General features: G+C 43.6%; 1 protein-coding gene across 5 annotated transcripts in view; it reads left to right on the top strand.

The window, feature by feature from the left end:
• Window positions 1–658: 658 nt before the first annotated feature.
• MYOF (myoferlin) overlaps window positions 659–11,170 on the top strand; it is a 177,612-nt gene continuing 167,100 nt past the window's right edge. For all 5 annotated transcript variants that reach the window (XM_069567540.1, XM_069567537.1, XM_069567539.1 and 2 more), the window contains exon 1: window positions 659–1,252. In XM_069567540.1, coding sequence (XP_069423641.1) covers window positions 1,165–1,252 — 88 coding nt within the window. In that variant the 5' untranslated portion in view covers window positions 659–1,164. The remainder of the gene's footprint in view (window positions 1,253–11,170) is intronic.

Here is an 11,170-nt window from a genome sequence, read left to right as displayed (position 1 = left end):
TCCTGTCTGACTCTTTGCGACCCCATGGAGTATAGCCTGCCAGGCTCCTCTGTACATGGAATTCTACAGACAAGAATACTGGAGTGGGTTGCCATTCCCTTCTCCAGGGGAATCTACCTGACCCAGGGATCAAACCGGGTCTCCTGCACGGCAGGCAATTCTTTACTGTCTGAGCCACCAGGAAAGCCCCAATTCCCCCTTGTCCATGCCCTATTCTGATATGAGCCCAAACTCTCTCTTACACTGAAAGATTCCAGTGTAGTAGTCCCCTCCCCTTGAATGAAATCTTCCTGGGCCACTTTAACAAGTCTCATCAAAAGTTTTTTTTTCCCTCTAACAAAGAAAAGGAAGACACTGCTGGGGTTTAGGCCCTGAAGAATGGAGAGTCAATTCTCCATTTTCACTGAACACTACTAGCAGCTTCTGATGGGCCAGGAAAACTTAGCTCGCCAGCTGTCACCTCTTAAGGATTTTAAAAGAAGGTCTATGGAGAACTCTTTTGCAACTAAAAAGGATCAGCCTCCAGGACACCAATTTTGTAAACCCCTATTAGGACCTCAGGATTGAGTTTGCTTGAAATAACTCATTCATTTTTCTGCCATACGATAGGGGGCACCCTTTAACTGATCCAAAACAATTTCTTTTATAAGTTACTGCTGAGTGAGTGTGCTCAACAGCAGGAGAAAAGAAACCGAAAAAGTTAAAAAAAATTTTTTTCTTTTACTGACTCAGTCAAGTTTTAAAACTCCAGGACGATCAGAAAAGAATGGAAGGGGTAACAGAAAACCAATTAATTGGGCTTCGAGTATTGTCACTTATTAGCAGCAGCGTTTTCGTAGTCTTCTGACCTGTCTACATTTGTTAGCTCCAGTTTCATTTGTTGCCTACAATTAATTTTTAGCTGGCTTTTGTCCTTTTCACTCCCACATTTCCCGAATTCTTAAGCGGGTGCCTGCAGAGCTGCGGAGACTTGGGCGTTTGGATATCAGTTTACACGTAGCCTTCAGTAAATAATCCGTCAGGGACCCACCCATTGCCTCTCCTCCTTCCCTCTTCGCTGGACAAGTCATCCCCCGCCTTCTCTCCCGGGCAGCGCGGCCGGGATCCAGAGCCCTAGGCTCCTTAACTTCGTTGCTGAAGTTTGCTTTCTGTCCATTGAGAGCCATGCTTCGAGTGATTGTGGAATCTGCCAGCAATATCCCTAAGACGAAATTTGGGAAACCGGATCCTATTGTTTCTGTTATTTTTAAAGGTAAGGTCAAGTTTGCTTCTTTTTCTCCAGTCCTGCTTTGGAATGTTAGTTTCTTGGGTCTACACATTCTCTGAAAGTCTGCGATTGATCAAATCCTCTGGGGCTATAGCTGGCATTTGTTACCTGTACAGGTCAGGGGAGAGGACCGATTCCTGTGGAAGGCATTTGATTTTCCGCAGGGCTTTGAGGCTCATTGGATGACCGGATGTTTGAATTCTAATAGCCCTTGGAGTAAACCATGTACCAACTTTCAAGTATCAAAATGTTCTGGGAAAAAAATAGTTCTGTGTTGGTCCAGATTAAGAGTTTCAGTAGTCTTGGATACATTTTTATTGCCTCTGCCTGTGAGAAATGGATAAAGGAGGAAAAAGCACAATTAAGTTGTTAGAAGTATCATTACTTGGTAAAACAGCCCTTTGCTGCCTTTATTGTCACTGGGCTTCTGGGAGGTGGAGTAAAGGTATTGTTTTGGTTTGTTTCATGTTGTTTTGTGCCTCTTTGTAGTTGTTCTTCATTTCTCCAAAGTTAGGGTGTTTTTTGTGTGTTCGTCGCTTTTAAACTGCTCCTAGAGGAAAGAGCTCTGAACAATGCAAATTTGCAGTTTAGGCATCTAGTTTGGACTTGCTCTAGTGACTTAGAAATCTATGGATGAAAAAAAAAAAAAAGAAATCTCTGGATGTCAATTTTCTCTTTTGCAAAACAAATGAGGCGGGTGTAGACTAGATCATCTTTAAAAGGCTTGTAATTCCGACAGGTGATATTTCTTGACATTTAATTGCAATGGAGGGGGACAGGAGTGGTTGGAGGGATGGCACACTCTCAGCCATGGTAGGTCATTCCAGTTTGGGCTAGAGTGATGTGTCTAAAGCTGAATTTAGGAGCTTTAGCCGGTTTTGTTTGTCCAAGGTCATTGGTAAGATTGCCAGTTCACTCCTTGGCAGGAAAAATGAAAGGGAGTGAGAGAGGAGGGCAGAAAAAGTGGGAGTCTTGATGGGTGCGTGGATCCTGATCAAACCTCAGCACGTTTCTCTCTCACTACTTCTCCCTTCCAGTTTCTGAGTAACCTGTGCCCTTTTTCTTTCTTTTGTCCATTTTATCTCTGTTCCTCTTCTGAAATCTCCGCCTCTGAGATGAGCAGAGAAATGAAACCCAAAGCTGCCAAATGATTGGTTAGTTAAAAAAGATTTGGGAAACAAAAGTTGGATTCTTAGTGTACAACATAGTTAAGAATCTGGTTAGTGAGTATCACGTACTTATGTTACATCAGGGTTCCCCTGCATGTGTTCTTTTAAAAAATCTTTTTCTTTTTTTATTTTCAAATTTATTTTTATTGCAGTTACATTGATTTGCAACATTTTATGTTTTATATAATATTCTATTTCTACTTCTGTATGTACTGCAGCATGCTTACCACCAAATATTTAATTTCTATTCTTCGTTACACAGTTGATCCCCATTACACATTTTGCCTTCCTCCCTTCCCCTCCCCTCCTGGTAACTGCTACTCTGTTCTCTGTATCTACGTGTTTTGGGTTTTCTTTGTTTTTTTTCATTTGGTTTGTTCATTTGTTTTTTATAATTTTGCATATGAGTGAAATCGTATGGTGTTAATATTTGTCTTTCTCTGTTTGATGTATTTCATTTAGCATAATACCCTCAAGGTCTATCCATGTTGTTGCAACGGCGAGGTTTTACCATTTAAGAAAATTCCTGAGTAATACTCCATTGCATATCTATATATACCATATCTTCTTTATCCATTCATCCATTGATATGCACTTAGGTTATTTCTATATCTTGGCTGTTGTAAATAATGCTGCAATGAACACAGGGGTGCACGTGTCTTTTCAAATTAGTGTTTGTTTATTCTTTAGATAAATGCCAGAAGTGGGATAGCTGAATTATGTTGCAGTTCTATTCTTAATTTTTTGAGGAATCTCTATAGTCTTTTTCATAGTGACTGGACTAGTTCACATCCCCACCAACAATGTATGAAGGTTCCCTTTTTCCACATTTTCACCAACACTTTTTATTTCTCACCTTTTGGATAGCAGCCATTCTGACAGATATCTCACTGTGGCTTTGTAAAAAAATTTTTCTTGAAGCAGTTACATAATTGGGACATAAGATGGAAAGTTTTTTTCCTTCACCATTGACATGTAAAGACATGTAAAAATATGTTGGGTTCAATCTGGTAATGTCATGGGGCAAGTCATACAGATTGTAAAGGAACTGGAATGTAACACTATATTGAAATCTGACTTATTTGTCTGGAGTATGTATTGGTCAAAAATTTTAAATGACTAAAATTATGTCTGCCTAAGGCTGTGAACATAAACACTCAACTGAAAGTGGAAAACTTCAGTTAATGTGGGCCAATATAGGTTATCTAAATGATTACATTTACTAGATTATTTAGCTTCAGGCTCTTTTCTAGTCTCCTTTGGTTGTATAAGTTGAATGGTAAAGTCATTCATTTATTCACCTGACAAGCAACCTAATGGAAGAAACAACTCAGCTCCCACGTGGGAGTATCTGGACTCTGGCTAATGTTGATAGAATAGCTGATGATCCGGGTTTAACCAGCCAGGTCTCAAATTTCTCCGTTGTGGAATCATGGGAACTGATCTTGAGATTTCTTTCAGTTTTAAGGTTCTATAATTTTACAGTTCCATGTATTGAATCACTGCTCTCAGCAAGGTATGAAAGGCATTGCTTTAGGCACTAAAGCAGATATAATAATGACTATGGCATTTTTCTTGCTTTCAGTCTATTCCAATCGTTTAAGATATTGGTGATAGCAAACCCTTTCCAGGTGTGCCTTCCAATTTTGAGCACTGGGTAAGTAAGATTGAGTAACATTCCGTTCTGACAGAATTGAGGATACTGATATCACCATAAATCCATCAGCTGGAATGGAGCAAAACCAGATGTGCTTCATGGGGTGGCGTGAGTGAGAAATGAGGAGAGTAAGATGTGAAAAGCCCTAACAGGTTCAAGACAGCACCCAAGAAAGCCCCTGAGTTTACTGAGTGTATAGTTTTGCCTCTTGAGTGCATAAAACAGCAAGATCTGGCAGTAATCAGCACTTTTCTTTTCAAGCTGTAGGACTGTAGGCAGAATGGCTAAGTGCTGGGAGTGTTAATGGTGATGGCTGTGTAGACACTGAGCCCCCCTGTAGACTTTAGCTGGGAACGTGCTGAACTGACAGCCAGCTGGCTTAGAGTTGACTTCAGTCTCTCAGGTTCATTCCCCTTCTGAGGCTGAAGTCAGGACCTTGTATGAACCAGCAGGATCTGAGGATTCCTGAAGTCCCTGTGGTGTGGATGTCATGGATACTTAGCAGTGCAAAAGGATAGAGTTTTCACATTCTTAGGGTGCACTGGGTTCTGCAAGCCAACTCTGGATCAGAAGAGCAGAGTGCTTGTCAGTCTGTGGTAGCCATTCTCCCTTGAGTCTCACACAGACAGCCAGGCTGTGAAACTAATCTAGTTGAAATTAGATTAGACAGACTTCTGAGGCCTCTTCCAACGCTTAGACTTTATGATTCCCCCGAACATTACAGATCAAAAAAAGTTTGTTTAATATTAAAGATTTTTAATTAAAAAATATATGCATGTAGAAACAAAACCGACTAACAATCCAAAGGAGATTATACAACTAAAAAGTGACAATTCTCACCACGTCCCTCCTTTCTCTCCAGTCTTGCTACGTAGGGGTAACTACTCTGAATAGTTTGATATGAATCCTTTCTGATTTTTTGCTAAAGAGTTGTAAGTTTGCTGCTACTGCTTCTGCTAAGTCGCTTCAGTCATGTCTGACTCTGCACGACCCCATAGAGGGCAGCCCACCAGGCTCTGCTGTCCCTGAGATTCTCCAGGCAAGAACACTGGAGTGGGTTGCCATTTCCTTCTCCAGTGCAGGAAAGTGAAAGTGAAGTCGCTCAGTGGTGTCTGACTCTTCGTGACCCCATGGACTGCAGCCTACCAGGCTCCTCCGTCCATGGGATTTTCCACGCAAGAGTACTGGAGTGGGTTGCCATTGCTTTCTCCGTGTAAGTTTGCTAAAAAGTTGTAATTTTTTGCTAAAAGTTGTGAGTAGCTACTCCCTGTTAGCAAGGAGGCTGCAATGGATCCTTATAGTGGACCTCCTTGTAAAAGTGAACATTTCTGAAAGACAGATTCCCTGGTATGTGTGTATATGTCTGTGTATATATATGTGTGCGTTTCTTTTCTTTTAAAGGCAGTCTTGCTGACTATTGCCGATGACTTCCATTTGGCTAGTCTCCTGCCTCTGTGTCAAATCTCTTGAAAAGACTGGTTGGAAGGAAATTTTCTTGCACTCTTTTATATTGTTGTACTTTTACAGTGTGGCAACATTATGTCCATATTCAACATTTGACTCCCAAAGAGCATAGTTGTAGCAACTACTAACAGTTATCTCATTTGTCCTTATCACGTCCATTCCTTTAGCCAGAATTTTCTCACTTCTGGTCTTGTGTAGCTCTTTGGGGTCTCTGTGGAATAGCTACTGCTTAGTCCAGATGTCACTAAAGAATTGTCATGTTATTGCTTATTTTTCCAGATATTTGTTATTTCATCTGGACATGTTTTGAGACTGAAATCCTGGTATTTCTAGGGTACCCCCTGCATTGAGCTTATCAACTTTGTAGTCTTGAGGAAACCACTTAACCTCTCTGAGAATCCCTTTTTCCTCTTTTGAAAAATGGGCCTCTGGTGGCTTATCTGAAAGGAAGTAGATTTGTGAAATTCCCCAAAGATTGTGATTTATGCAATAGAGAATTCTCTATTTTTAGCAAACACTACTTAGCTACTTGAAAATTTGAAAAACAGTTGAGTTAGAAAAGTGATATTTTAAGTAAAGGGAAAAGCTAAGATATTCCAATTAAGAATGGTGAAGTATGATGGGAGAAAGATCCAGTGAGTCTCATTCACTATCATCTGTGAAGGTACCTAGTGAGTGGCCCACACGGTGACCTGGTTTACCCAGACTATACTGTGCTGTGCGTGCTTAGTTGCTCAGTCGTGTCCAACTCTTTGAGACCCCATGGACTGTAACCCGCCAGGCTCCTCTGTCCGTGAGGATTCTCCAGGCAAATACTGGAGTGGGTTGCCTCATGCCCTCCTCTAGGGGATCTTCCCAAGCTAGGGATTGAACCTAGGTCTCCCGCATTGTGGGCAGATTCTTTACCATCTGAGCCACCAGGGAAGCCCAAGAATACTGGAATGGGTAGCCTATCCCTTCTCCAGGGGATCTTCCCGACCCAGGAATCAACCGGGGTCTCTTGCATTGCAGGCAGATTCTATACCAGTTGAACTACCAGGGAAGGCCATACTGTAGGGCTAGCCAAAGATTCCCACTGGCACAAACTGACAAGCAGGCCACATTGGTCCTCTGATAGAACTACTGCGTTGCTTTTACGAAACACTCTGGAAAGCAAAACTGTTCAAGGTACTGAATCATCCCCATCACTTCTGGGAGAACAGGGTTTGGAGACTCACTATCTGCGGAAAGTGGCCCCGCCTTATCAAGACATGGAAACTCTGAAAGGTACACTCTCCAAAGGCATATTTTATAGACTCTCAGTTATTTGAAGTGAAGTGAAGTGAAGTGAAGTTGCTCAGTCGTGTCCGACTCTTTGCGACCCCATAGACTGCAGCCTAACAGGCTTCTCCACCCATGGGATTTTCCAGGCAAGAATACTGGAATGGGTTGCTATTTCCTTCTCCAGGGGATCTTCCCAACCCAGGAATTGAACCCGGGTTTCCTGCATTGCAGGCAAATGCTTTACCCTCTGAGCCACCAGGGAACAAAACTACAATTGCCTTTGAAAAACAAATCAGTGTGACTTGTTTTTCTCCTGCACAACAAATCTTAAGTGTATGCCCTTAAGGTATGTCCAGGGGTGCTGGTCTTTGACTGGTTGGGGTTTACTGGTGGGTCTCTCCATCCCCATGGGATCTGGCTCTGCCACGAAGGCATGACGCAGGAGGCGGGGGATGCCCTGGTGGCTCAGTGGTAGAGAACCCACCTGCCAATGCATGAGACATGGGCTTGATCCCTGGTCTGGGAAGATTCCACATGCTGAGGAGCAGTTAAGCCCATGCAGCCCAACTGCTGAGCCTGTGCTCTAGGGCCTAGGAGCCACAGCTACTGAGCTTGGGCACCCTAGAGCCTGTGCTTTGCACAGGAGAAGCCACTGCGATGAGAAGCCCGCACACTGCAGCCAGAGAGTAGCACCCCCTCCCCACAACTGGAGAAAAGCCAGAGCAGCAACGGAGACCTAGCAAGGTCAGAAAGAAATAAATGATTAAAAAGAAAAAAGAAGTCATGGGGTTTTAACGTCCTCTGCCGCTCTATCATAGCACGGATGTTGAATATACGTTTTAAAGATTGACCCTGGAAACAATGCCCTGGCAGGAGATGTAAGACAATAAAGTCATTAATTCCTGGTCTTGAAATGGTCAGAAGTCCGCCATTCTCTCTTCTTTCAGGAAGAATTACATTTATTATTCTCTCAGGTGCTTTGTGGATTAGGCTTGGCAAAGGGCCACTTCATACATTATTTCTGAACACCGAGTCCCTAGCACCTGCTACCCAAGGGCAAATCAGTATCATACTACTTTTTGCTTCCTTGATTCTGACTGGGAAAATGTGAAGCTGCCAGTTTTATGTTGAAAATTTGTGTATGAAACGTTCAGTGGTCTGTAAGGCAGAATGTGTCTGCCACATTATGGCAGTGATTACTTTACTTTGTAATTCCTATTGAACAGCTGTTCTGTTGAGTAGGGGGTGTTCTTTGAGAGACTCTGAGCAGAGTTTTCTCTTAGAAACAGCTGCTTAGACATTTAAGCTTTATCAGCAAACTTGGCCTTGAGCATTAGGGTAAAAGCTTATTGGACATGAGGATGCAAAAACCCTGGGCTTTGGAGCCAGGGAGGCTTAGGAATGAGCATTCCAATTTTCACCTCTTTCTAAGTGCTCATGAGCTAATAAATTAAAACCTTCAGCTGCAGAGTTATTATAGTTCAACTAGGAGTTATTATGCCTCCTACCTTGCAGGGATGTTTGAGGGTTAAATGAATATGTATATAAAACTGCACATGGGAATTCCTCAACTTCCTTCCCTATTTGATAATGTTTACTTTTATGGAGCCCTAAAATGTGCCAGACAGTATAACAGAAATTAAGTCTAGAAAAAATACATATCACATGGTTTGTCTTCTGTGTCTAGGGAACCAGCTGGTTGGAACACAAGAATGAGTTACAAACCAGAATAGACATGCAAAGGTTATAATGCAAGAGCAGATGAAAGAGTGGAAATCCTCATGGAGACGGTGTCCCTGAGTTGATCTTAAAGGATGACAGAAATAATGAAAAGAAAGACATTCCAGGTTTGGACCAATGTCAGAAAAGGCCAGGGAGCCCCTATCCTTTGGGGTGAGGTTGACTAAGGAGTAATTGGTGTGATTGGGGTTGTCTTTTACTCGTAAACCAGTTGGGAGCCACTAGGTAGCATTGTGGATGTTTTAGTTCTAGTCAGGTATCAGAAAGATTGAGGGAAGGAGGAGAAGGGGGTGACAGAGGATGAAATGGTTGGATGGCATCACTAACTCAATGGACATGAGCTTCAGCAAACTCTGGGAGATGGTGAGGGACAGGGAAGCCTGGCATGCCGCAGTCCATGGGATCGCAAAGAGTTGCATGTCACTAAGTGGCTGAACAACAAGACTAATTAAGGGGTGTATTAGTTGAGACAAGTGCTTTCTAAGACAGGGAGCTCATTTCATGGCTAGAATGAGAAGGAAGAAACTAATGTGAACAGTACTAAGGAAGCAGCCCAACTGAATTAAATTAATAAGAAAACTGCACTGGGCAGGCTAGTTGGACCATACTTTCTCACGCTCTTCTGTGAAATAGGATTAGGGTTAGGGAGTGCTCAGCCTGTGCAGGCCTGCAGGGCTAGGTGGGGCAGCTCTGCCAGAGGCCAACCTGAGGGCTTTACCTACCTGAGACTGGAGAGGGAGGTCCACAGAGGTAGAAGAAAAGCACAGAAATGGAAAGCGATCGCAAAGACACATTTTGTTATTCTCCCAAAAGTCAGATGAGGAGTATCTCCTCAACCAAACTGAACTGTGGTCTCACATAAGGTCCTTCTCTCAGGCCTCAGTTGTTCCACCATCTAAGGGGTAAGGTGTCCTGTCTGTGTGAGTGCTCAATCACTAAGTCTTGTCCGACTCTTTTGACCCTGTGGATTGTGGCCCGCCAGGCTCCTCTGTCTATGGGGTTGCCCATGCAACAATATTGGCCTGGGTTGCCATTTCCTTATCCAGGGGGTCTTCCCAACTCAGGGATTGAACCCAGGTCTGCTGTGTCTTTTGCATTGGCAGGTGGACTCTTTACCATTGAGCCACCTGGAAGTGTCAGCAGGTATTTAATTGCAGGGAACCAGATTTGCTCAAGGTGGCCACCCTACTGATTTCTATCGTGGTTGTACTATTTTCAGTTCAGTTCAGTCCAGTCGCTCAGTCGTGTCTGACTCTTTGTGACTCTATGAATCGCAGCACGCCAGGCCTCCCTGTTCATCACCATCTCCCAGAGTTCACTCAGACTCACGTTCATCGAGTCCGTGATGCCATCCAGCCATCTCATCCTTGGTCATCCCTTTCTCCTCCTGCCCTCAATCCCTCCCAGCATCAGAGTCTTTTCCAATGAGTCAACTCTTCGAGTGAGGTGGCCAAAGTACTGGAGTTTCAGCTTCAGCATTCTTCCTTCCAAAGAAATCCCAGGGCTGATCTCCTTCAGAATGGACTGGTTGGATCTCCTTGCAGTCCAAGGGACTCTCAAGAGTCTTCTCCAACACCACAGTTCAAAAGCATCAATTCTTCGGCGCTCAGCCTTTTTCACAGCCCAACTCTCACATCCATACATTACCACTGGAAAAACCATAGCCTTGACTAGACGGACTTAGTCGGCAAAGTAATGTCTCTGCTTTTGAATATACTATCTAGGTTTGTCATAACTTTTCTTCCAAGGAGTAAGTGTGTTTTAATTTCATGGCTGCAATCACCATTACATTCCCACAAATAGTGCTAAAAGGGTTCCATCTTCACATTTTTACCACCATTTGGTATTTTCTGTGTTTTTTGTTGTTGTTGTTGTTTGTTTGTTTCTGTGGTTTGTTTGGGGATAATAGTCATCCTAATGGGTGTGAACAATAGATTCTTAGCAACTCTCTGTTGACTTGGATTGTCAGCTCATACCTGCCTTATTAACTCACAGTGTTTCTGCAGTGTTAGTGGCCAGCCACAAGGGAGCCCTCCTGTGACCAGAAGCCTGCCTGTCGGGGCCCAGCAGCAGCTCAAGGGCCTGGTGGCCTCTTGACCAGTGGGGCCCTGGTCTTGTGAGGTCTGGGTAGCTAAGGTTGTGCTGGCAGCCATCGTAGAGCAGAAGGCCAGTGGGAGACAGCCTTGGTTCCCCACAGTGCCAGGTCTCCCAGTTGGCCTGGACTCCCCAGGGCAAGGCTGGAACCAGAGGGCCCCCAGCTTCTCCCTCCAGCACATTGTAGGATATCAGAGTAGCCCCAGATCAGGTGCCTGTAGTCCTCTCCCCTAACATTCTACACTCCTTCCTGGCACTTAGTGGAATATGCAGTTATGTATTTACGGGCTTATTTGATTTCTGTCTGCTTCCTCCATCAGAATAGAAGCTTCTTAAGCACAGGGGCCATGTCTCTTTCTTCAACACCTTGCTCAGTGCCTGGCAGATAGTAGATGACCAATTAGTGGTGTTGAATGAATGATTCTGGCTCATCCCTTCAGTCATTCAGTTTAGGATCTCACAAGCCAGGGGAACCAGATAGGAACAAATGATACCAGATCCCTGTGCCCACAAACT

Source organism: Ovis canadensis, chromosome 22, assembly GCF_042477335.2.
Source record: "Ovis canadensis isolate MfBH-ARS-UI-01 breed Bighorn chromosome 22, ARS-UI_OviCan_v2, whole genome shotgun sequence".
In the NCBI taxonomy this organism is placed as follows: domain Eukaryota; kingdom Metazoa; phylum Chordata; class Mammalia; order Artiodactyla; family Bovidae; genus Ovis; species Ovis canadensis.
The sequence above is the reverse complement of the archived record's forward strand: the minus strand, read 5'-3'. Positions and strand labels throughout refer to the sequence as shown.